The following is a 26968-nucleotide window of genomic DNA, read 5'->3' on the forward strand; positions in this document are numbered from 1 at the left end:
GGAGGAGGCAGTTCTCTGTTTCAAGTCTGTGCTTCCGGGAAGTAGAAAATGCTGCCTGCTGGAGGCAGACAGAGTGCAAATGGCAGCTGAGCCTGTGCTCCTCATCCAAGGGCCTTGAGGGCCTCTCAACTCCCACACAGTCCTGCCAGCCAGCCTTGCCCTGGAATACCCTCTCCTGGGCCACCTGCTGGTGGTGAACATCTTGGGTTCTGTTCTATGGCTTAATGTGGCTGAGTCATAAGACCTTTCTTTTTACTGCTAAGCTCTAATGGAAGCCTTCTGGTCAGGAGCAATGCCCCAGGTCTACCTTGTGGGGATGGCCTAATGACGACTGCTGACCACTGCTTCTCCGCACAGGGCCAGATGAACATGTGTGTGGTGGAGGGGAAGCAGCCTAAGGGGCAGGAGCCCCTTCTGGACAGGTGGCATTTCTGGGCAGGTAAGACATTTTAGGGTGGACAGGGGAGATCAAGCCCCCCTCCCCAACCCTCATGGGTGAGCCTCCCCTCTTCCTCCCAAGCCAGTTTGGAATTCCTCTTTTTGGCTGCCATCCAGTAGTGGCCCAGACCACTCTCCCAACTCACCGGTGACCACATTTTCCAAACCCAAACTCAGAACTCGTGGTCTGGCAAAGAATTAAAGAATTTGTGGTCACCTTCCAAACACAAGAGAGAATAGTAGATTCTTCCAGGATAATCTCTGTCGTTAAAGGGGACATTGGGTTGGAAACCCAGGCATTTTTCACACATTATATCACTGGTATGTGAAAAGAGCCCTATGAGGTAGCTAACTATTTCCACTTAATAGTTGAGAATACTCAGAGAGAGGAAATAACTTGCCCAAGATGTTCCGTCCCGGAAGTTTGAATTTTGGTCTGTCAGGGAGGGTTCCTAGGATGTGTGTTTGCGTGCGTGTGCGTGTGTGTGTGTGTGTGTGTGTGTGTGTGTGTCGCGCGGAGTTGGGCGGGGAGAGAGGCAGAAACATCCTGCACAATTGCAGACGCACACGCTATTTATTTGGGGCCTCGAGGAAGGGCAGCCAAGTACTGAGCTGCCCTGGTTGTCACTTCTGAGCTGGAAATCCCCGGGCAAAGGGCTCGGTCGCCGCCCCGTCCCATCAGGATCTGGCCCCAGGCTTCGCGGCTCGGGATGCGGGAAAAAGCCCTTCGACCTTGCACGTTACACAGCGGCCACCGGCCCTCGCCTCTGCCCAGGTGCGGGTTGAGGGGGCCGCGGTGTGGGCGAACGACTCCCCAGGCCACGTTCCGCTCCCCCCCCTCCCCGGTCACATGGACGCGCCTTCCGCAGCCGGGAGCGCGGAGCGGAACGAACCACGAGGAGGAGCGGGGGAGGCGCCGAGGGCAGTGGGTCAGCGCCCCGCGGGGTAGGTGGGCGGGCTCAACCGCCCCGCGAGCCGGCCGGTCAGCCAGTCAGCGGGCGCGGGGGGCGGGCCAGTGGGCGCGCGCGCCGCGCCCCGCAGCGCCCCCTGAGGGGCGGCGGCAGGAGCTGGTTCCGGCTGCGCGCGCAGCGGTGGTGGCGGCGGCGCGATCGGCCGGGCTGTAACCGTCGTCCGTCCGGTAGCGGCTGTAGCGGCAGCGGCGGCCGGGCAAGGCGCGAGGTGACGCCACAGGGCAGCGGCGGGAGCGGGGCCAGCGGCGGCAGCAGGAGACGCAGCGGCGGCCGCAGCAGCAGCAGCAAGACGGACTCGTGGACACGCGCCGCCGCCGCCGCCGCCGGGCCGGGCCGGGTGTCGCGCGCCGAGGCTGGGGGGGAGTCGTCGCCGCCGCCGCCACCGCTACCGCCGCCGCCGCCGCCGCCGAGGTGACTGAGGAGAGAGGCGCCTCCTCGCTCCCGCCGCCGCCGGACTTCAATGCCCAGTCCCCAGCTCGCCAGCGTGAGTGCGCTCCTCCCGGGCGGCCCCCGCGCCGGCTCCCGGGGCCTCGGGGAAGGGGAGGGCGGGAGGCGCCGCAGCCATTAGTGCAGGCCCGAGACACGTCCCCGGAAGGAGGGCCGGGCCGGGCCGGGCCGGGGGCGGGGGGAGCGCAGCCGGGAAGCGTGGAGAACGAGGGTGGGTGAGGAAGGGGGGACTGTGCGTGTGCAAGAATGTGGAGTGTGTGTGTGGGGAATGTGCGTGCATGAGGGGGACAGTGTGAGTTGGGGAGAGGGCTGGGTGTGCATATGGGGTGAGGAAGACGGAGTGGGGGGTGTGGATGGGAGAGTTGGGGGCCGTGTCCGGGGTCAATGTGTGTGTGTGAGTGCGAGCGGAGTGTAGAGGGCAGTGGGGGTGTGTTGGGGGAGTGTGCGTAGGCGACAGGGGTAAATGGGGGAGAGTGAGGAAGCGGGAGAGGGAGAGAGCAGAGCGGTCAGTGTATGGGGTAGAGTGGGGGGAATATGAGTGGTGCGTGAGAGGGAGGACGGGGAGAGTGTGAATGGCAGAGGAGGGAGCGTGGAAGGGTGTGCCTGCGATTGTCCAGCGTGTGAGCGGGCATCCTGGAGACTCTCCGTGATCGTGATCGCTGTGTATGGCGATAGTGAACCCGCGTGTCCTCGGTTAGAGAGTTCTTTCCAAGAGCGTCTTGTTCCTGGGTTCCAGTATGAGGAAACGGTATAGGAGTCTATTCCAATGGCACTATAATCTTCTGGTTCTGCGATTTCTAAAAGAACGGTCGTGTTTTTTTCGGAAGGGGGGGGAGGGTGAATGTTTTCCCCCATGTCTTATGACATTCATATAAATTTCTAAATTTGTCAAGGACATGGTCTTCATCCCAACCTAGTCTGGCCCTCTGAACGCTACCTTGTCTATTGCCCAGGATCCTCGACTCTTGTCTTTAGAGTGTTCAGAGGCATAGACGCTTTTGTACAAGTACTGCTGGTTTTTCAGGTGAAAGGTATTTTATTGTTAGGTAAGTGGAAAGAATATTTGTTAGGTTTTGGCTCTTTTCTACCCTTCTGAAGAAGAGCTCTTGAGAAAAAATAATGTGATGATGATGATGATGATGATGATGATGAAGAACCACAGGCTAGTTTATTATTCCCTGGAGTTTGTCAAGAAACAAACATATAAAGTGCTCAGCAGTTCTAGCATCACCACAGACCTACTTGTCTGTTTGGAATCACCAAACTACAACTGGTGCTGGATTAGAATATGGTAGTTATTTACAGTAGTTTCAGACAGGAAGTGAGTGAAGTTATGCCTTGTTCAATGTGCAAAGGGAAATTAAGGCTGCGGAACAACACATTATTAAGACTCCAGGATCACTTGTGTTGGTGAAGATGGTGAGAAGTTGTCTCCTGTATTTTGATCTGACATTTTCAAAATTGTTTCATATTGGATAGTGAAAAGACTTTTTTTTTTTTTTTTTTTTAATGATTATTTATTTTTGAGAGAGAGATCGAGTGTGAACGGGCGAGGGGCAGAGAGAGAGGGAGACACAGAATCCGAAGCAGGCTCCAGGCTCTGAGCTGTCATGACCTGAGCGGAAGTCAGTCACTCAACTGACTGAGCCACCCAAGCGCCCCTCGAATAGACATTGTTAATGGACTTTGCCAGATTCTTGTGTTGTGGAAGTAGGGGTTTTTGATAGAGTATTTGGTATGGATTTTACACTTTAATGATAAGTTTCTTAGAAGTTGGGGGTCTTTCAATATGATAAGCAAAGAGGAAGGTAGTCCTTTTGATAGTAGACATAATCGAATTATAGACCAAAGCATCTACGTGTAATTGGAAGTCTGAAATTATATTTTTTCTAGAGTGTTCTTCTCATTCACTAGCATGCCATGCTCTCTGCTTTCAGAAGTAGTGAATAGTATTGTTAACTAATATTCAGTGGGGGACTGGACTAATTAGTATTAAGTGCCTGTTGTGCACCAGGTACTTTTTATACACTCTCATTTAAATCTCACAGCTACTGTGAAGGTTGTAGGGATCCTCATTTACGTTTATTTGGCACATACTGAGTGGTTTTTGTTTGCTAGGCACTTGGGATTCAGTGCTGAGCCCTCAATGACTTACAGTGATGAGATGAAGAGATAATAGAGACGCAAAGAGGTTAAGTAACTTGTCCCAGGTCACAAGATAATAAGAATTGGAGCTGGATTAAAAACCCAGGTCTGTCTGATTCGAGTCCTTGGTTTTTCCACTACACCATCACCACCCTCGCAGTAGGTTGTCTCACTTGGAGGTTTCTCAACCACACAGTGACCCAGCAGCTTCTGCAGATGAGAAATGTTGAATTTAATGCAGAAGACTAGATGGCCAGAGGCAAAGGGATCATTTAGGAGATGCTGACTTGAGGCTCTTTGGGGCCTAAGCTAGGCTTTTATGTGGGTGGAGATTCTGCCTTGAAACTCTTGGGGCCCCAGGGTGTGTGCTTTGAGACATAGTTTTTATGAGGCACCTGGGATATGTCTGGGAGAGGAAAGTCTGATTAAAGAAACCCATCAGCCTTTTATGTTTTTTTATTTTGGGGGAAAGAGAAAGAGTTACTGGGGTTAAGAGTCAACTAGAAGTTGTCATTCCTCTGTGAAAGTCTTTTCTGTTCAGCTGTATGAGATATTTAACTCAGATTGTGAAGGCAAGTGAGAAGCTACATGTGGAAGCACTTTGTTAATTATAAATTGAACTATATAGATTCAAAATATTATCACCATTAAGACCTTTCTAAGGCAACAGTTTGTCATATTTAGTAACTGGAAAAAGCTAACATTTAGGACACCTATACAAATGAAAAATTGTTTAGAACTGCTGAACTGGGTATATTCTGACTCAGAACAGCAAAAGTCAAACCACTCCCTCCATGAGTCAGTCTAGTAATATTTAATTTGAACGAACCAAATTTATAGGCAGAAATCATTTACAACGTCATTGAACTTTGGTGGCACTAGGAAGAGTAAATGTTTGAATGCTTTTGTGTATAACTTTCTTAAAAAGTTTGAAAGTCTCATATTTCCTTGAAAAGATATTTGTGTGAAGTGAGGTAAAATAGATTTGTTTTTCTTAAGATTTAGCTCTTTGTTTAACAATTTGTCTTAACTTTTTTTAAATGTTTATTTATTTTTGAGAGAGAGACAGAGAGACAGTGTGAGCAGGGGGAGGGGCAGAGAGAGAGAGGGGGACACAGAATTGGAAGCAGGCTCCAGGCTCTGAGCTGTCAGCACAGAGCTGGACGTGGGGCTCGAACCCACAGACCCCACGAGATCATGACCTGAGCTGAAGTTGGAGGCTTAACTGACAACCACACAGGTGCCCCTTAACATTTTTTCTTTCAAAGGTAGAAGTTTTGTATGTAATAGTTATAGAACTTTTTATGATTTTGAGACAAAGTTGAAATTTAGTAAAGGTTCATTTAACAGGGTTTTATACTGTACCTTTTTGTTGGAATATGGGATTGTTAACCAGCGAAGCCTCTAGAAAAAACATTTACAGATAAGATGCAGAGGGGCAGTACATAAATTTTTAGCTGTTGCTCTTGGAAGAGCGAAACTTAAGTTAGAGTGAAACCCAAGTTAGATTGATTTCTTCAAGTACTGTATAATCAGCTATACTACTTAAAGAAGTTGGGAATCTTTAAACGTTTTGAGCAACTGAATATCAAGATCCATCATTTTAACGTGGTAGATTTAGTTATGTTTATTGAGTAGGGCAGTGGTAGAGATTTTGAGGTCATAGGATACTTGTGATGTCCAACATTATTACACTTTAAATTTCAACATTCCCTTCTTGAGAGTCTTATGTATGCTGAATCATAAATCTTACTTAAAATTCATAATAATCCTTTGAGTAAGTGGCATTCTTTAAATTGTACAGATAAAGAAATTGATTTATAGAATCAGTTGTTGAATCCCAGGTTTTGGAATCCAAGTTAAAGAGTATCAGTAAATAGATGGCAGTGGATAAAAAAAAAATTCCCCTTGAGGCTTAAGGTACTTAAATCTCTGGCTAAACTTGATTTTTGAGTTAACTCTGGTCATTTTATAGGGAGGTATATAGGAGTTAAGTAGATGTTAAAGAAGTTGGCCTTGGGGCACCTGGCTGGATCAGTCGGAGAAGCATGTGATTCTTGATCTCAAGGTCATGAGTTTGAGCCCCACATTGGGTAGAGAGATTACTTAAATAAATAAATAAATAAATAAATACATAAGCAGATGAACTTAAATTTAAATACATAAGCAGATGGCGTTTTGTTTGAAATGTAGTCTTTAGGGTTGTTGTTTTTTTTTCTTTTTTTCTTTTTTTTTTTTAAAGGATACTTCAGTTACCTGCATATTTTTTGTTTGCTCTTTTGGTGATACTGCTGCTTTGAGAGTTTTCTTAAGACACTAGTTGGGTTATATAGAGACTGATGATTATTTTCTAAGATAAAGCAAGAGTCTGTGATGTTACAGTTCACATAATTTTGTACCTTGGGTTTGTTAATGAACAATGGATACCACCAATTACAAATTTTGGGGGAAATGGGGATTTGAGTCTGTTAATCTGGAATGTTAGAAGAGCCTTTTATCCATTTTCATCCTTTGGGCTAGCGTATATGTATAGAGGTGTCTGGTCGCTTTCTCTAGTTACCCTTTGTTTTACTGACTGAACCACATTCTCTAGCTCCTTTGACTTCTGGCCACTGTCTTGGGACTTGGAGCCCTATAGGACTGCTTGATGTAGAGCCCAAGTAGGTATTGTATGTATGTTTTCTCTCCTTGGAGTAGTGGAGATCTATGTGGGCTGAACGGAAATTGTCACTAGTCTAGCACCTCTAAGAAAGAAGCTGCACAGCACTGTGGGCTCTGTCCACTTTCTTTTTTTTTTTAAATTTTTTTTTCAACTTTTAAAATTTATTTTTGGGACAGAGAGAGACAGAGCATGAACGGGGGAGGGGCAGAGAGAGAGGGAGACACAGAATCGGAAACAGGCTCCAGGCTCTGAGCCATCAGCCCAGAGCCTGACGCGGGGCTCGAACTCAGGGACCGCGAGATCGTGACCTGGCTGAAGTCGGACGCCTAACCGACTGCGCCACCCAGGCGCCCCTCTGTCCACTTTCCACAGTTACCCTGTGGAGTTAACAGGACCTGGGTCAGAAAATGACCCTTCTGCACGTCTTAACGGTGGTTTTCCCTGAACTGTCTGTTCAATCAGCATAGATTGACAGGGCACAAAATCTTTCCTGACAAAATGACTGTGAGGAGTTGACAGATTATACCAACAGTTTTTTGTTACTTGAATACAAATGTTTTTTGTTTGCCTGCACGGATTTCTTACCCATACATTCTGTAATACAGCATCTACTTCATTTTAAGGGGCCTAGAAACTAAATTTCATCATTTGAATATAAATTTACGTTGCACAACATTGCCTTTTTAAACGATAGAGGATTTTAAGCTTTTCTGTGACTCTTTTCTAGTTGAGCCTGTTTTGAAAAAATATTTTGACCATTAGAATGGTCTTTACCTTTAGAGATATTTAATTCCTTTCATAGTATTTTTGGGTTGAAATTTCATTCTTCTCAGAAAATGTTAATTCTTTTGGCATAAAATGCACACATGATATTATTTGCTTTAGCAGATCAGATAAATTACTTTGTGTTTTTATTTCTGCAGTGGTCAGAAATGTTGGCTCTTAACTAATGTATCCTTTGACAAGAATTCAAATTCAGTCTGCTTTCTTGTAGTCCTCTTTTAGTTTTAGTTGAGATTTGAGCAGTCTTATAGGAGACGTTCACTAGGTTGTATCACCACAGTATCCGTAAATTGGATTTATAGACATATGCTGATATTTACTGTTTTTAGCAGCAAAACAAATTGATGTTTTTTACTTTCCATTATTTATGAAAAGCCTCTCATGAGGGAGCAGAATGACTGGTTAGTGCAGAAGGATATGAGTCATCGGCAGGGTTTGTCAGCAAATTGAGAAGGATATGATGGAGAAACAATAGATTCTAGTGACATTATTCTTCATTCCACACGTGTGGATGCAAACAAGTTTCCTTTGGTGATTGGTTTAAGTTACTCAAATAATTTAGATCTTCCAAGATGAGAAGCAGTCCAACTTTAAGTCATAGACTATGCCCTGAATTGTTTTTCTAGTGAAATGAGATCTTCATTTGGAGGTCGTCAACAAGTAGAATTTAGTTAAACTCCTCTCTCTGTTTACTAGGAAAAATAATTCACCTATGAGGTAGGAGTTAGTAAGTTGAGAGTCTGTTTTTGTGAAGCTTGTAACTATGGACGTGCTCCGTAGATCAGAAGATGTCCACCAATGTGACGTATTTGTTTTCTGTCATTGAGTAAAGAGTCACTCCCTGACTACTATTCCTACTTTTAAATTCTTAAAAGCTTTTATTGCATTCAAATTGGTTTGAAATTCTCAGCATGGTCAAGGCCTCCTGGAGTTATTTAACCAAAGACTCCTTTCCTTTCTCAAGGCATGCTACCATGGCCCTTCACTGTTTCTACAGTCTTGTCAGAAAAGTTTTACCTTTCCTCAGAAGTCGTGATCCTCCTCCATTCTACTCATACTTACTTTGTGTCTTCAAAGTATGTGGCATTAATATGAAATTTTAATGTCCCTCATCAAATATTTTCACCCACGTGGATTCTTTTAGGCTCTTGATCCTGGATAGTGTTTGTATGGTGTGCACAAAGAGCTCCACAAAGGCTCGTTGTTATATTGGATATGCTGCACTTTAGTATCATTCAGAGGTGGCATACTGTCCCCCATCTCAGTAAGCATTTGGAGGAAGAGGACGAGAAAGTACGTTTTGCATTCTTTAAGTTGGAAGAGAAGGAAGGTGAATCCATGTTGACCTAAACTGGTGAGCAAAGAATAATAATCCCTTGACATGGTGTTATAGAGGTATTTCACCATTTTTACTTCACTCTCGTGTTTTAATGTGAAACAACTGCTTTCACTGTATGGTTTTTAAAGATTGTGAATGTTGTGTTTTATGAAAATAAACATCAAGCCATTAATGGACAATTGGTGGGTAGACAGTATATTTTAAAAGGCCACTGGCAGCTCCAAATAGAATGATTTGGGTTCTTGTCTATCTTGTATTACAGTGAGTACACAGAGAGAGATGGCTGTGAAGTACAATGTAATTTATAAAAAGCAAGTTTAGGAGAGGAAGTGAAGTGTAACTTAACCGGTTTTAGGGGAAACTTGGACCAAAATGCCCTAACAGCAGAAAAATTTCTGGGGCTCAAACAAAAGAATTTATGCTGACAAGATGTAATTTGGAATGTTTTTTATTCTGTATCCTGTGCATAGCTTCCTTCCCTCCCTGTCAGTGGTGGATATTTAAACAGGACCTTTAAATAATGTTCAATATATTTGACAAAATGGGGAAATGAAAGAGTTAAGCTGACCCATAAACTGCTCAGCTCTGAAACATATATTTTAAATAATGCTAACAATAGCCTGGAAGTTCTTACTTTGCATGCTGCTCCTGTGCTGTAGGTTATTTTGAAAGGTGATTCAAATAACCTTTTCCCAAGTATCTATTTTGCAACCTCAGGGAACTCACAGCTGTTACAGTCATTCTAACTGTCCTGATATAGCTCAGAAAATATTTCAAAGTGGTTGTTGACAGGATGAATCCAGGTGTCCTTGTGGATTTTCTTTCTTCTTTCTTTTTCTTTTTTTCTGGATTTTCACTACTGAATTTGCATTATTACAGTTGAAGTTCAGAACCTCAAATGTATTTCTTTATTAATGAAATAATTCAGTGGCTCTGGGTTAATGTACATATAGTGATGTTGGAAACTAAATTAAAATGATTAAAACTTATTAAATTGTTTTCCAGGAAAATTACTTAGCCTTTTGAGGTTAAAGGAGGTAAGAAAGGAAAAAAAACAAATATTAGAATTTAATTATACGGGAGTGCTGCTGAATTTGAGATAGTTATTATTTTTTTTAATTTTTTTTTTTTTAACGTTTATTTATTTTTGAGACAGAGACAGAGCATGAACGGGGGACGGTCAGAGAGAGGGAGACACAGAATCTGAAACAGGCTCCAGGCTCTGAGCTGTCAGCACAGAGCCCGACGCGGGGCTCGAACCCACGGACCGCGAAATCATGACCTGAGCCGAAGTCAGCTGCTTAACCGACTGAGCCACCCAGGCGCCCCATGAGATAGTTATTATTATATAAAAGAGGTTACCACAGTTATTTAGGAAAACAGTGAACTTAAACTTTATAACATTGGGAGTCTTAAAGTGCATGTAAACTAAAGTCTTTAAACGCAAAGCCCGTGAAGAGGATAGCCGTAATATCTTTGCCTAGAAAGGAAAAGTGTGAATAAATAGAATCAATTTAATAGAGCTATTTAACTTAACTTTTAAAAGATTTAAAAGGTTGCCTAGATGGCTCAGTTGGTTAAGCGTCCCAACTCTTGATTTCAGCTCAGGTCGTGATCCCAGGGTTGTGAGATCAAGCCCCACGTTGGGCTCTCAGCTGAGTGTGGAGCCTGCTTGGGATTTTCTCTCTCTCCCTCTCCCCTGCTCATACACTGTCTCTAAAATAATAATAAAAAATAACAAAAGATTTACTGAAATCAATAAGATTAAGCCCAATATTAGAATTGTGCTGTTAGGATTTTTAATGTTATTACCAGTATTCAAATAACTATTAAAATTAAAAAAAAATTTTTTTTTGAGAGAGAGAGAGAGCACGAGTGAGCAAGGAGCAGAGGGAGAGAGACAGAGAGTGTGGAGTGTGGAGGCCACAGTGGGGCTTGAGCTCACCCCATGTGGGGCTCGAACTCATGAACCGTGAGATCATGACCTGAGCCGAAGTCGGACCCTTAACCGACTGAGCCACCTAAGTGCCCCTAAAAAATTTTTTTTTAATGTTTATTTATTTTTGAGAGAGAGAGAGACAGATGAGTGGGAGAGGCACAGAGAGAGGGAGACACAGAACCTGAAGCAGGCTCCAAGTTCTGAGCTGTCAGCACAGAGCTCAACCTGGGGCTTGAACCCACGAACTGTGAGATCATGATCTGAGCTGAAGTCTGTCGCTTAACCGACTGAGCCACCGAGACGCCCCTCAAATGACTATTTTGGAAAAACTGAAAACTGGCCATAGTCCTGTTACCACCGTTTAAATTTTATTTAAATTTAAAGGAAACATAACATTTTTGGGAAAAGAAATTCAGCTGGAGAATTGCTAATTTTTAGAGAAACAGTAAAGTACAAAATTGAAAAGTAAATACTTTCAAGTGTGGTATTGAAAATATTTAATGCAGTTTTCATCTTATAGTTATTTGTAGAGGTAAGAATTACTAGAAAATGACAAGTACTTCTAATCACTAGGGCACATACAAATTTGAAAACCACTCCCTTTTCATTTGAGTGGGAACAGAGCCCACAGGACTTCAGTAAATAACGGTCACTGTTCTCAGAAGCAGGTGCGATTGTTGGTTAATGACTTTCCTTTCTGAGTGGCAGGCCCTGTATCTCAGGCTGGTTCTGAAATGTTAAGATACTTTCCCACCGTCAAGGTCATGATTTCTTTTTATATAAGTGATTATTGATTTCTGTACTGGAACTTGATTCTCAAGTTCCCTCCTTAAATGAGGAAGTGGAAAAGTGGGAATAACCAAGACAGTAACTATGAAACTTTTTTTTTTTTTTTTTTTTTTTTTAGCAGTAAAGAAGCATCTTGGTATTTTTAGCTTGTTTACAGATATTTTGGATCCTAATTTGTGTAGAATTTAATGATACCTCTTTCCTTATCAACTCCCTGCCACTGTAGTAGGGGAGGGGAACTAACATTAATTTGAATTGTCTAAGTTCACGGATCCAGATGTATACAATTTTAGCTTGATAAATGGCAACCATCAAGGGATGAACAAAGTAGCAGAGAGAGTAGAACTGTTGTTTCTACAAGGCTCTGATGAGTTGGTAGGGTATGAAAGAAGAGTACGGTTTCAGTTTGAGACAGGTAACTAGAAGATTCATTAGCGAAGTTGAGTTCTCCTTAATTAACAAGTCTTTAAGATACATTTTCCCACAAATGGTCAGGATGCAGTAGAAACAGAAGAGTTTCCCTACTCTTCTTGCATGGTGTTGTGGTGATTTTATGGTCCATTGTTTGAATAGACTCAGAATATTAAGTTAGGCTTCTCTGAGTTCTTGGAGATACTCAGGGCCTTCTTTTTTCACAGACCCCACATCCAGTCTGGACAGATCTACCTCAAAGTATATCTTGAAACTGATCCCTCCTTATCCTCTACTGCTATTACCATGGTCCAAGCTATTTCTCTCCTGATACGGCTAGCAGTGGTTCCTACCAGATCTCCCTGTTTCTGCCCTCACTATTCACATTATCTGACTCCACATAGCAGCTAGAGTGGTCTTTTTAAACATAAGTTGTCAATCTTCCTTGAAACCTTATCATTTTTCTTGGAACAAGACCGAAATACTTACATTGACCTTTAAGGCTCTCTTATTTCTCTGACCCTATTCATTCCATTGCCTTCTCTGCTCCGGTAGCACTAGCCCCCTTGCTGTTCCTAGAACACTCCAAGCATGGCCCCACCTCATAACCTTTGCAACAGCTAATCCCTTTTGCCTAGAATGCTCCCTCAAATATCTATTTGGCTCACACCCCCAGGTCTTGGATAAAATGTCACTTTTTTCAGTGAGGCCTTTTCTGATAGCCTTATTTAAAATTGGAATCCCTCTCTTTTCTGGCACTGTAGATTCCCCTACTTTGCATTTTCCTCTGTAACAGTGGCATAGTTTGTCTTTTTCTGCCTACTAAAATATAAGATCCACCCTGACAGGAATTTTTGTTTACTGCTCTTGGTGCATCTATAAAAGTATATGACGCATAGGAAATGTCTAATATATACTTGAATTATTAATAAATTGTTAATTAACCAAATTGCAAGGAGGATGTCTTAACTCTTCAGAAGAAGGAATTCTTTACTGTTGACAGATTATTCATTTCTAGTTTAAGAGAAGTGCTGGTGTCTTTGTTGAAGTGAGATGAATTTGTTTTAGGAAGAGATTGTTGCAAGGTTTTAGCCTTATATGCAGTATAATGCTTTCATGTTGCCTGTTTGTACAAACCAAGCTGACTCAAATTTGCATGACTTCCTGTAGAATTTCTGGTAAGAAAAGCAACAGTAAATGTATGCTTGCTTGTTTTTCTAGACCTTTGCTTTTAGATTTTTTCTTAGGTCTAGAATTCTTTATTGTGCATTTATGTTATAATTTACTGTTTTAATTTGGTGAATACTGGTGTGACCCATCAAATTGGAGGGTTTATGGTATTATTTAATTTGGAAATAGGGGTAATTTCTCAGTGGAAAACTTGATGTGAGTGGATTGACAGGATTTTTAAAAGGATGCCTAGTAAGTTTGGGTTGCCCTCAAATTCTGTTCATTTATGTTTGAACTTAGAATTACAGTTGCCAAAGAGGAACCTGAATGTTACTCAATAATTTAATACTTTTTTTAAAGTTTGTTTATTTTGAGAGAGCGTGCACATGCATGTGTGAGTGGGAGAAGCGGCAGAGAGGGAGAAAGAGAATCCCAAGCAGGCTGTTAGCGTGGGTCCATCTTGGGGCTCAATCTCACAAACACTGAGATCATGACCTGAGCTGAAATCAGGAGTCAGATGCCTAACCAACTGAGCCACCCAGGTGCCCCAATAATTTAATATCTTTAACAAAGAAGAAGACTGTCTGGAATTGTGTAGGTACAGGCCTGCCTGGGACAGAGTGACTAGCTCTCTCTTAAGGCTCTTTGTAATCCTATGGTTATAGCACTGTTGAGAACGTAAATTGTAGTTTTTAGTTTTTGGGGGGCTGGAGGGAAGAGAGAGTATGCACGTGTGGGAGGGGCAAGGGGAGGGGGGGGAGAGAGAGAGAGAGAGAGAGAGAGAGAGAGAGAGAGAATGAATGAATCTTAAACAGGCTTCACAGCCCAGCGTGGAGCCTGATGTGGGGCTCCATTTCACGACTGTGAGATCATGATCTGAGCTGAAATCAAGTCAGTCGCTTAATGGGCTGAGCTACCCAGGTGCCCTGAGAACGTAAATTGTAAATCATTGTAGGGTTCTTTATCGCCCTAGAATTTTATTTTAATTAAAAAGTATATTTATTTTTGAGAGAGAGAGAGGGACTCGTGTATGCACAAGCAAGGGAGGGGCAGAGAGAAGGGGACAGAGGATCTGAAGTGGACTCTGTGCTGACAGCAGAGAACCTGACGTGGGGCTCGAACTCATGAATGGAGAGATCATGGCCTAAGCCAAAGTCAGATGCTTAACCGACTGAGCCACCCAGGCATCCCATACCCTAGAATTTTATAAAAGTAATATATATATATATATATATATATATATATATATATATATGAAAAACAAAACATTTCAAAAGGTATGTATTATGGTAGAGTAATTCAGAGTTCTGGCCTCCAGCTCCAGTCCCTTCCACCCCCTAGACAACCACTGTTACCTCTTTGTAACTCTCCAGATAATTGATGGGTATGAAAGCTATACAGCACTCACAGGTATTTCTGTATATACTGTTCATACTATCATGTGCTCTTTTCACTTATTAGTCTCTTAGCCATCTTTCCATATTTCACATAGATGTGTTTTATTCTTTTTAACCTTGGCATGGTTTTCCTTTTTAAGAATATACCATGATTAACTGATGGTTAGTGTATAATTTCATGTATTTTGGTTTTTGATTCTCATCTAAGTAGATGTTAGGACTAGACTTGACACAGGACATTTAAACTCTAATACACCGCTTTTCAAAGCTTTAAGTAGTCTCTGTTGTGTTACTGACTTAGTCTTTCTGGCAGTACACTATCTTAGCTTGGTAGGCCTCTGCTTGCTTGTTTCCAGTCTCCTCTTTATTCTGTTTTCTCTTTCCCTCTTTCCTCTCTTCGTCTCCTTAATTTAAAACAGTTGCAGGGGGGTACCTGGGTGGCTCAGTTGGTTAAGCGTCCGACTTCGGCTCAGGTCATGATCTCACAGTTCGTGAGTTCAAGCCCCGCATCGGGCTCTGTGCTGACAGCTCAGAGCCTGGAGCCTGCTTCACATTCTGTGTCTCCCTCTCTCTCTGCCCCTTCCCTGCTCATGCTGTGTCTTTCTCTGTCTCAAAAATAAATAAACATTAAAAAAAAAAATTAAAACGGTTGCAAGGGCGCCTGGGTGGCTCAGTTAAACTTCTAACTTCAGCTCAGGTCATGATCTCACAGTTCGTGAGTTTGAGCCCTTGGTCAGGCTCTGTGCTGACAGCTCAGAGCCTGGAGCTTGCTTCGGATTCTGTGTCTCCTTCTCTCTCTGACCCTGCCCTGCTCCTGCTCTGTCTCTGTCTCTTAAAAAAAAAAAAAAAAATTCAAATGGATTTTTCTGTCACAGACCATTCCTTCTAATCCTGCAGTGAAGTTACCATCTTTTGTTAAAAATGGAAATGTTGGGGCGCCGGGGTGGCGCAGTCGGTTAAGCGTCCGACTTCAGCCAGGTCACGATCTCGCGGTCCGTGGGTTCGAGCCCCGTGTCGGGCTCTGGGCTGATGGCTCAGAGCCTGGAGCCTGTTTCCGATTCTGTGTCTCCCTCTCTCTCTGCCCCTCCCCCGTTCGTGCTCTCTCTCTGTCCCAAAAATAAATAAAAAACATTGAAAAAAAAAATTAAAAAAAAAAAATGGAAATGTTGTATAGGAAATGTCCCAAATTCAACATTTTAAAAGTTAAGTTCTCTAAAAGATAACATTACTTAATTAATGCCAGTGAGACAGTTTTAGAAGAAAGTTTTCCTGTAAGATGTGCAGGTGCTAAGTTTATGCTGAAATAACAGGCCTTTGTAACTTTTGAGTATTTTCCAGCTGTGGTGAGTTGTTTATGATTTTTTTGCAGACTGCTTGTTTTTGTGTTCTTATGTCTGTTACAGGAATTAACATTAGTTTATCTGAATTGACAGGTGCAAGAGCATTTAACTGTTGATGTGTAGTTGAACTGGGGAGGGGGGCTGGAGAAGGAGCAGAAGCTTGTTTTTATCATGTATCTGTTAACATTGATAGAACATACTGTTTCATTTGGCAGAAATTCCTTTGCTGGGGATCTCAGTATGGTGTTAAGAATTGAAAATCTAATAATGAATTATCCTTATCCTTGGAAGTGGTCCTTCTAAAATGAAGTTGGAGGAGTAAGATGGGATAACATTTGTTTGCTGAGCAGACAAACACTGGAGACTAGGTAGAAAACTTAATGCTAGAGCTGTAACCTTTTAAGCCTGGCCATCCCTACAAAGCAGGTCTTTCAGTGCTTTTCCTCAGCTGACACACATACTAGCTGTGATAACATCGTTAAACGAAAGGGATTCCAATAGGTTAGAATTTCCTTGTGTTTTGCTTTTCACTGCATGCAAACCATTGTTGAGTGGTTACTTTAATAATCTTTTCTCCCCTTATTTAAGGTCACAGAGTTGCAGATCAACATCCAAGCAAATATTTGAAGAAAAGTTACAGTTGCATGAAAAAAAATTATGACTTGAAAAATATGTGGGTTCCTCCTAGTCAAAATTGGAAACATGAATGGAGTTAGGAGATCTGGGTTCTTGTCCTTAATCTGCTACTTATTAGGGATGTGGTCTTAGTTAAGTCATTTTAATCTGCCTCCCAAACATCATCCCCCCCCCCCCCCCCCCCGCCAAGGTCAGAGTAGTTGCTCTCTAAGTTTCTTGTAGCTTTAAAATTCCTTGACTGCACAGGGAGTAGTACTCTATGAAATGTGTAATCTAAGGTGGCTGTGTTTTGTGGTTAGAGTTAGAATTAGGAGTTGGGAAAGTGGTGGTGTATATTCTTGTTTTTCTTAGTTTGAGTATAGAAGTTTCATGTTTTTACTGTAGTGTATAACTTCTGCTGAGGTATTGAAGTTCTTAGAATGCCATTTTGGATTTCTTATGTGTTTTGTGCTTTTGTCCATGGTTAATATAGTCACAAGTATGTCAGTGACAACAAAATACAGTGCCATAAGAATATCATAAAAAGATGACTTGTGAATAGAATAGGCTTGAAAGTTTGTAAGCTTAGGTTCTTTCTTAGATGCATTTTAGTTTCTTCCTGAAAATGGTTCTGTAGCCATTATCTTCCATGTCTTTTTCTATCTGGTCAAATCATCTTTTCAGAGACTACTAAATAAGCATTTACGGGTGGCTGAGAAGAGGCAAGTGAAAGAACTTAGACCCTGTCCCTATTTCCAGAGCTATTCATTTATTTAGATTTATTTATTTATTTGAGTAATCTCTACCCCCAAGGTGGGGCTCCAACTCCCAAATCCTCACTTCCAAACCCTTACGGACTGAGCCAGCCAGGCATCCTCAGAGCAATTTATGATTATCTTGATACTCTGACTGAGCTAACTATAAAGGTTACTGTGTTTCAAAGCAGCAGGCCCAAAATAATACTAAAAAATTCTGCCAGTTTTTTGCCTTGTTTTGGGGATGGATTAATACTTGGGCAGAAGAATGCTGTGTGAATCAATGACCTTTAGATGCTTTGTACTCTTGAGATAGAGATGTGATGTGAGAAATAGTAAAGAAGTAAACTGGGCTAGAAATGAGATGATGGGATTCATGCATTAGTTGAGGTAGCAGGCATTATGTGTGGTACATTGGAAAAACATTGGATTAACAGAAGACATTTACCTAGACAAGTCATTTCACTTTTCTGATGCTCTTTCCTCATTCCTTCTAGGTAGCAATAAGTACTCAGAGTTGTGAGGAAAATAAGCTAATTTTTCAAAAAGTACTTTATGGACTAGTGTTATAATTGGGGGCCATTGCATATCCTTTGGATAGAAAGAATTCAGTCCTCAGAGTGAAATTTTGGTAAATATCCTTCATCCATTTACACATGTATCTTATTTTAAGCAAAGTGTGTATATGAAAGATTTAACCATCAAAGCAGAAGAATAAGATTGCTGTGAACTTTACGAAGAGCCTATGGATGGAAGGTTCTTTAAGGATCTTTTAATAACTATTTTAAGTGAATTTAAAAATTCGGTCATTTAAAAAATGACTTGAGTTACAAATAATCTTATTGACACAGAAATTTTGCTGAATCCCGCTTTGGAAAATTTTGCTGAATCCCGTTTTGGAAAAGAAAAAACACACTTTTGAATTTTGGACTTTTAAAACTCTTGGTATACATTTTTATCCTAGTCTTCATAGATGACAGTAATTAAAACTTGGTGGCATTTCAGCATTTCAGAGCTCTTTGGGCTCACAGAGAATGTATTCATGACTTTGAGCATCATGTTTACTATGCTGTCAACCTCCACTTCATTTTACTTCTGCTTTTCTCCTCTAGGTTTTTCGTTGGAATATACGTTGCACATTTATGGCGATTCTGAGCGTGAGGGCAGACTTCTGCCAGGCTCAGCACAGCGTTTTCGCTGACAAGTGAGCTTGGGGCTTCTATGTGCCATAATTAACATTGCCTTGAAGACTCTGGACACCGAGACTGGCCTCAGAAACAGTTGGCTTTTTTTTTTTTTTTTTTTTTTTTTTTATTGCAAGCATATTTCTTTTAATGACTCCAGTAAAATTAAGCATCAAGTAAGCAAAAGTGGAAAGCAACCTACACTTTTAACTTGTCTCACTAGTGCCTAAATGTAGTAAAGGCTACTTCAGTTTTGTATGTAGTTGGAATTTTTGGAGTCCGAAGGTATCCATCTGCAGACATTGAGGCCCAAGTTGAATTTGGATTCAAGTGGATTCTAAATACTTCTGCTTACCTTGAAGAGAGAAGCTTCTTAAAGAATAAACAAGTTGAATAGAGAAAACACTGATTGATACTAGGCATTTTAGTGGTCTTTTTAATGTTTTCTGCTGTGAAACATTTCAAGATTTATTGATTTTTTTTTTTCATTTTCCCCATCACACCTACACACGCACGCTCACACTTTTTGTTTGCCATAATGAACCGTCCAGCCCCTGTGGAGATCTCCTATGAGAACATGCGTTTTCTGATAACTCACAACCCTACCAATGCTACCCTCAACAAGTTCACAGAGGTAAGATTGTAGTATGGTCTACTTTTTGGATTGATTTATAGGTAAAGTTCCATTATAAGTGAACACCATTAGTAAAGAAATCTCTTACCACAAAGCCATTTATTTCTGTGACTGGAATATGGGTGGTCATCCTTCCCAGTCTCTGTTTAAATTGGGTTGAATTAATTATAACAATTTTTTTTTTTTAGAGTTTATTTAGAGAGAGAGTGAGCAGGGGAGGGGCTGACAGAGACAAAGAGGTGGGGGGGAGCAGAGAGTGTGAATATCTCAAGCAGGCTCTGTGCTGTCAGCGCAGAGCCCAGGGCAGGGCTCGATCTCACGAACCATGAGAACATGGTCTGAGCCGAAATCCAGAGTCGGGCACTTAACCAGCTGAATCACCCAGGCGCCCCTACAACAGTTTTTTAAAAGAACACTTATAGAGTTTGGGGAGATTGTCTAGTGCTGGTTTTTTTAATATCCTTTCTACATAATTAGCAGTTCTTTTGTCAGATTTTTAATAATAAAAATAATATTTATTGAATACTTAGTATGTACCCAACGTTATAATCAGTCTTATAAAAAAAAAAAAAGCGCAGTTATAGGCGTTATATTATTTACTACTCAGAATAGCCCTATGAGGTATAGGTACTGTTATTTTCTTCCTCTTACAGATGAGGAAATTGAGGTTCAAGGCAATTTGGTAATTTAGTAATTTGGCTAGAGGTACACAACATATAGAACTGTCTCTGACCCTGAAATCCAGGTCTGCCTCAAATATTCTAGCCACTTTTGATAAAAAGCTACTCCAGAACTACTTATCAGTCGTAACTATCATCTGCAAGGATCAAAACCTTATGGGGAGGAAAGGTATTATAGGTAACATTTTTATGTCAGATCTTTCATTTTCTCTGCTGTATTTATAGAGTAAACTTAGCTGGATGAACTCCTAGGGATTCTAAATCTACCCCTCTCATTTTACAGATAGCAAAATGGAGTTCAGAAGAGGTTTTGACTTTCATAAGGACACAAATATTTACTATAAAAAACTGTACCATAACCTTTCAATGAATGGCTACTATGGAGTTCATTTTAATAGGATTTTATTTGTATTTTGAAGTGTTTTAAAATTACTGACTCCATGTAATAGCAACAACTTTCCTGAGTCTGTTTTAGAAGAAGGCCATTCTCTGAAAAATAAAGTCCTTTAGCAATTAGAATAACTTTTACCCTTTAGTTAACCAAATGATGGACACTTGTAGGATATCACTGTTCCTGCTTATTTATACTTATAATTCCCTGAGCTTCTTAACTGTGTGTACACAGTGTGTAAGTTGATTCCAGGCCTGTGTGCCCTTAGCTTGTTCAGTCACCTTTAAGCCTGGTTGAATTATGTGATACTATTTTCAGCCTGTGGATTCCTTGGCCATAGACTCCAAGAGTGGCAGAAGCCACTGTCCTGCAACTATAAAAAGATGTTGGTGACCCACTGAAGATAGGTAGTCACTGGATTAGGCATTACTGGAGAAAATTTTCATTTTTTATTTGTTAAAAAATTTTTTTTAAATGTTTATTTTTGAGAGGGAGAGAGAGCAGGGGAGGGGTGGAGAGAGGGAGACACAGGGTTGAAGCAGGCTCCACGCTATCAGTGCAAAGCCTGACGTGGAGCTCGAACTCATGAGCTGTGAGATCATGACCTGAGCTGAAGTCAGACACTCAACTGCCTGAGCCACCCAGGCGCCCTGGAGGAAAATTTTTAAAGGAGCAAGGCTTCTGGCTATAATTATATGTTTGTTGGCTTTGTAACATGATACCACTTTTTAATCTTAATTTCAAAATTACTTTTGTTTCCTTTTATTTTTTAAAATATTTTATTATTTATTAATCATTAAAAAAAATGTTTTTGGTGCACTGGGTGGCTCAATCGGTTAAGCGTCTGACTTCGGCTCAGGTCATGGTCTCGCAGTTTGTGAGTTCAAGCCCCGCATCGGGCTCTGTGCTGACAGCTCGGGGCCTGGAGCCTGCTTTGGATTCTGTATCTTCCTCTCTATCTTCCTCTCTCTCTCTCTCTGCACCTCCCCCGCTTGTGCTCTGTCTCTCTCTGTCTCTCAAAAATGAATAAATGTAAAAAGAAAAAAAAATTTTTTTTTAAATTAAAAAAAATGTTTTTAGGTTTATTTATTTTGAGCGAAAGAGAAAGTGCAAGCAAGGGAGGGGTAGAAGAAGAGAGAGAATCCCAAACAGGCTCTGTGCTGCCAGCGCAGAGCCAGACGTGGGGCTCGAACCCTGAAACTGTGAGGTCATGACCTGAGCTGAAACCAAGAGTTGGATACTCAACCGACTGAGCCACCCAGAAGCCCCTTTAAAGATTTTATTTTATTTATTTTTATTTTTTTTTAATTTTTTTTTTTTTTTTTTTTTTTTTACATTTATTTTGGAGAAACAGAGTGAGACAAAGCGTGAACAGGGGAGGGGAAGAGAGAGTAGGAGACACAGAATCTGAAGCAGTCTCCAGGCTCTGAGCAAGCAGTCAGCCCAGAGCCTGATGCGGGGCTCGAACCCACCAACTGTGAGATCATGACCTGAGCCGAAGTCGGACGCTCAACCGACTGAGCCACCCAGGCGCCCCTAAAGATTTTATTTTTAAGTAATTTCTGTACCCAACATGGTGCTTGAATGTACAACCTCAAGATGGAGTTGTATGCTCTGCCAGCTGAGCCAGCCAGGCATCCCACCTTTTGTTTCTTTAAATTAAAAAAGCAGTGGTACTTAGTATGTAAAAATCAGAAGATACATATAAGCAAAAGACAGTTTAGGGTTGCCTGGGTGGCTCCATTGGTTAAGCCTTTGGCTTCGGCTCAGGCCATGATCTCTTAGTTCATGAGTTTGAGCCCCACATTGGGCTGTCTGCTGTTGGCACGGAGCCCCGCTTCGGATCCTCTGTCTCCCCTCTCTCTGCCCCTCCCTTGCTCAGGTTCTTTCTCTCTCTGTCTCAAAAATCAACATTAAAAAATTTTTAAAAAGACAGTTTAAAAATACTTAACTCTTCTTAATACCTGTCTTCTGGATGTTTTTCTCTACATATATGTATATATTCGCTTACATTCATATAGATAGGATCACATTATATTTTATCATCCCCCCCAACCTTCTTAGTATTATTTTTATAGCTGTCACAGTATTCTGTATGGATGTACCATACTTTCTTTTTAAAAAAAAAATTTTTTTTTTAATGTTTTATTATTTATTTTTGAGACAGAGCGAGACAGAGTATGAACAGGGGGAGGGTCAGAGAGAGAGGGAGACACAGAATCCGAAGCAGGCTCCGGGCTCTGAGCTGTCAGCACAGAGCCTGACGCGGGGCTCGAACTCATGGACCGCGAGATCATGACCTGAGCCAAAGTCGGACGCTTAACTGATTGAGCCACGCAGGCGCCCCATGCCATACTTTCTTTAACTGTTCCCCTGTTTTTGGACCATTAATGTTTCTACCTTTTTACCATTCCAAACAGCCCATGCTGCACGCGTTGGTACCTAAGTCTTGGGTGTATATTTAATTACTTTGTTACTATAAATTCTCAGAGGTAGAATTTCTAGGTCATAGTGTGTGTGTGCTTTCAAAGGTTTTGTGACAGGTTACCAAACTGCCCTTTATAAAGATGAATCATAGTGATGCTTCCATTAAGAACTTGAGTGTCCATTCTATATGTTGCCACAATGAGAATGATTTTGATCTTTGAGAATGATGTCTCATTGCTTCAATTCGTAATTGTATGCTTTTAAAGTTTTGGTTGCAGATTCTAAAAGTAAGTTCCCTTATATTTGTTTTTCTTCAAAGGAACTTAAGAAGTATGGAGTGACAACTTTGGTTCGAGTTTGTGATGCTACATATGATAAAGCTCCAGTTGAAAAAGAAGGAATCCACGTTCTAGTGAGTGTGTAGTGTTTGCATTTTTCATTACGAACTACTAGTAGTACCTTTTAAACATAGCTGTTTTGAAAACTGGACATTCAGTATGCTTTTTAAGCTTATAGGAGGTACAACGTTGATAGCAGTCTTTTAAACTTTTTAGATGGGCAGTTTTGTTCATTTGTGCCCTTAAAGTCTATATATGCAAAGTATTTTCAACAAATGAAAAGCAAAATTTAATGTACACTTATTTCAAGAAAATGGAAATTTAATTTTGTTTTCTCTAGGAAATTATTGCAATATTTAGTTTTTGTTTCTAGGCTACTGTTGTGAATCTAGCTGAAAGTAATTTCCATCAGGAATTAAGTCACATGGAAATACAGTTGACCTTTGAATGCGGGGTTAGAGACACCAATCCACATATGACTTTTGACTTCCCCAAAACTTTACTAATAAGCCTACTGTTGACCACAAGCCTTACTAATAACATCAACAGTCCATTAACACGTATTTTGTATGCTATAGGTATTATGTACTATATTCTTACAATAAAGTTAGCTAGAGAAAAGAAAATTTTATTAAGAAAAAATAAGAGAAAATACGTTAAAGTAGCGTACTTTGTTTATTGAAAACAAATCTGCATGTAAGTGGATCTGTACAGTTAAAATGCATGTTGTTTGAGGGTCAGCTGTATTCTGTCTCACTTTGCAAATACTATTTGTTATTTAATGTTTTGTGGATAACTTATAGGGGACAAAAAGGTTGGAGAAGAGGTTAAGAAGGGAGAGGGAGAAGGCATCTTGCTCTAGAGTAATCAGCATAGGTTCTGACACGTTTTGGTGGGCTTCTAACAAGCTCATGTGTGATTAGATTTATTTATGCTCAGTTTGAGCATAAAGTGCTTGGAATTATTTTAAATTCCTCCTTAGCCCCTAAATACACTATTTCATGTATCAGAAACAGGAGCATTAGGCTATTTTCCCCTAAATAGTTGTCTAAATTGCAAGAGCATGTAATGAAATGACCTTGTAGTCTTAGGTGTCTTAGAGCTATTTGATTTGATTGTGGGAAGACACTGTGGTGTTGTAAGTAGTTGGTTAGGAAAAAAGTAATAAAGAAGATATTGGTACAAGGTTATTTATTGAGAGGTACTTTTGTAGTCTTAATGCATTGGTCATCCGTGGTTGGAAAGTCCGTTGCAAAGAAAATAAATGCCTTCTTGGTAAGGCAGCTGTCTCATATCTGATCTGTAAAGTTTCCTCGCCTTCATTTTGAATTTTTTTTTTCAACGTTTTTTATTTATTTTTGGGACAGAGAGAGACAGAGCATGAACGGGGGAGGGGCAGAGAGAGAGGGAGACACAGAATCGGAAACAGGCTCCAGGCTCCGAGCCATCAGCCCAGAGCCTGACGCGGGGCTCGAACTCACGGACCGCGAGATCGTGACCTGGCTGAAGTCGGACGCTTAACCGACTGCGCCACCCAGGCGCCCCACCTCGCCTTCATTTTGGTGAAAACATAAAAACAAACAACCAAGCATTAGGTTTTTTTTTTTTTTTTTTAACATTTATTTATTTTTTATTTTGTTTAAAAATTTTTTTTTAATGTTTATTTATTTTTGAGAGAAAGAGTGCAAGTGGAGGAGGAGCAGACAGAGACGGAGACACAGAATCTGAAGCAGGCTCCAGGCTCTGAGCTGTCAGCACAGAGCCCAGTGTGGGGCTCGAACTCCTGAACTGTGAGATCATGACCTGAGCCGAAGTTGGACGCTTAACCAACTGAGCCATGCAGGCGCCCTGTTTTTTTTAATGCTTATTTATTTTGAGAGAGAGGGAGAACTATATGTGCACTTGTGCACAAGCTGGGGAGGGGCAGAGAGAGAGAGAGAGAGAGAGAGAGAGAGAGAGAGAGAGAGAGAGAGAATATGAATCCCATGCAGGCTCTGCACTGCCAGCACAGAGCCCCACCTGAGGCTCAGTCCCACGAACCATGAGATCAAGACCTGAGCTGAAATCAAAATTCAGGCGCTTAACCAACTGAGCCACCCAGGTGCCCCCAAACATTATGTTGTAAAAAAAATGTATTTTAATAGTATGGCATGGTAATAATTTGCTTGCATTCCCGTTTCTAAATGATTTTAAGGTCCTCTGGCTGTAAATCACTGGGGAATAAGTAGAAGCTTATATAAAATGTAGCCCTGTGTTAAAAAAAAAAAAATTTTTTTTTTCTGAAACTAGGCTGAATACAAGTTCTTTTTCCTGTGTTGTGAGTATGATCTCCAGTGGCCAGATGAGAAATCCGTTTTTGACAGATGGCATGGGTCAGGGAATGAACTGTGGGTTGGCCATAGTCTGTTTGAATCAGTAATGTTGGTAAACACCTTTATGAAAGAAAAATGAACTAAAGAACTTGAACTAGTTTGTAGAAGATAATGGTAGGGCTGGGATTTATGTTAGGCCCTTAAATCTAGGCTATTGTTTTGTTTTTGTTTCAAATAGCTGTGATCAGATAAAATTAAAGGTCTAATTTAAGCTTATAAAAAACCAGAACATTTAGAATTAAGCTTGGAATTTCTTTCCTTTTCCCAGACAGAGATTTTAAGTGGATCGTTAATCTACTTTTGGTAGGTGAGGAGGGTTTGGAACACTTTATAAGGGCATATCCCCAAAATAAGACTTTTCAAATCCTTTGACTAATGTTCTTACAAATCAGAGGCATATTGGAAAAGACTAATAATGGTAGTTTCATTTATGTCCATCAGTTTGAAGTTCAGACCATTCTAAATTATTTTAATGATTTTTTTGGTAGAGACTGCTTATATGAGTAAGTGAAGCATATTTCATATTACTGTTACTTAACTAGGTACATTTTAGGAAGTATTAGAGGAAATAAGCTCTCAACTAAGGCACTAACTTGTTTTACTGCTATTTACAGTTAAACTCTATGGTGACATTTTTAATGGTAACACTGACAGCCATTTAATAATGGGGTGTAGTTGACAAATCAAACATAATGTGTTGTCATTGCTAATGCGCCACATGAAATGTTCTAGTGGTGCCCATGAGTGTAGAATCAATTTAGTGTTTTGTCACTTTTCTCTTTTTCTTTCTCTAGTGTCTTAAAGTGTCCTTATCCAATCTCATTAGGATAGTCTTATGTTTAAAAAAAATTCCCAGTGTTTTTGCATTTCTGTCCTTGAAGCTAGATGGAAGAGAGACTGCAAAATGTGAATTCCCTTCCCCCCTTTTTTTTCTTTTTTAATAAAGTTTATTTATTTTGAGAGAGAGAGTGTGCACCATGCACATGAACTGGACAGAGGCAGAGAGAGAGTGGGAGAGAGAGAGAATTCCAAGCAGGCTCCTCGCTGTCCAAGCAGAGCCCATTGCTGGGCTCGGTCTCATGTACCTCGAGATCACGACTTGAGCCGAAATCAAGAGTTGGACACTTAACCAGCTGAACTGATTTATGTTGGTTTCTTAGGTCTTTTGCTAGGTAGAAAGGAAGATAAACCTCTGCCTATATGATAAATGCACATGGGGTTGGTCTTAATTAAAAAGCAACCTAAGGGGCACCTGGCTGCCTCAGTCAGTAAAGCATGCAATTCTTGATCTTGAGATTGTGAGTTTCAGCTCACTTTGGGTGTAGAGATTACTTAAAAAACAAAAAACCAAAAATGCACAAATTGGTGAATATAAAAAGAAAGGGATACTTAAAAAGTTCTCCATTTGCTCAGGACCCTATCGTCTGGTACTGTGCTTGTTAAATGGGATATGTATAATTTAGGCAGAACTTTTAAAAATATTTGCTACTTTTTTTTTTTTTAATATATAAGCACAAAGATGGTAGTGTATTTCTGTTACGATATGCCAACTACTGGTGATTTCTTGAGAGTCTTCCTCTAAAGGAAAGACATCATAACTTAGAGCTATTTGAGGGGATAATCCTCAAAATATTTGTACAGGTCAGATGGTATTCTTTGCCAGAGTGGACATTTGCATCATACTGACAGGTGTTTATCCTCTCTTACTTTGTCTCGGTTTTATAGTTTTCTCTATTATGTC

The 26968-nt window shown here is 40.9% G+C and overlaps 1 protein-coding gene across 2 annotated transcripts in view; it reads left to right on the top strand.

Annotated features, from left to right (window-relative positions):
* The first annotated feature begins 1042 nt into the window (after positions 1–1042).
* PTP4A2 (protein tyrosine phosphatase 4A2) overlaps positions 1043–26968 on the top strand; it is a 32377-nt gene continuing 6451 nt past the window's right edge. Inside the window, exons 1-3 of one of the 2 annotated variants that reach the window (XM_047870949.1) lie at positions 1043–1213; positions 18314–19019; positions 22837–22929. In XM_047870949.1, the coding sequence (XP_047726905.1) occupies positions 18924–19019; positions 22837–22929 (189 nt within the window). In that variant the 5' untranslated portion in view covers positions 1043–1213; positions 18314–18923. Of the gene's footprint in view, positions 1214–1507; positions 1894–18313; positions 19020–22836; positions 22930–26968 lie in introns of those variants that run through there. The other variant, XM_047870948.1, reaches the window with a different exon arrangement.

Source organism: Prionailurus viverrinus, chromosome C1 (assembly GCF_022837055.1).
Source record: "Prionailurus viverrinus isolate Anna chromosome C1, UM_Priviv_1.0, whole genome shotgun sequence".
NCBI lineage: Eukaryota > Metazoa > Chordata > Mammalia > Carnivora > Felidae > Prionailurus > Prionailurus viverrinus.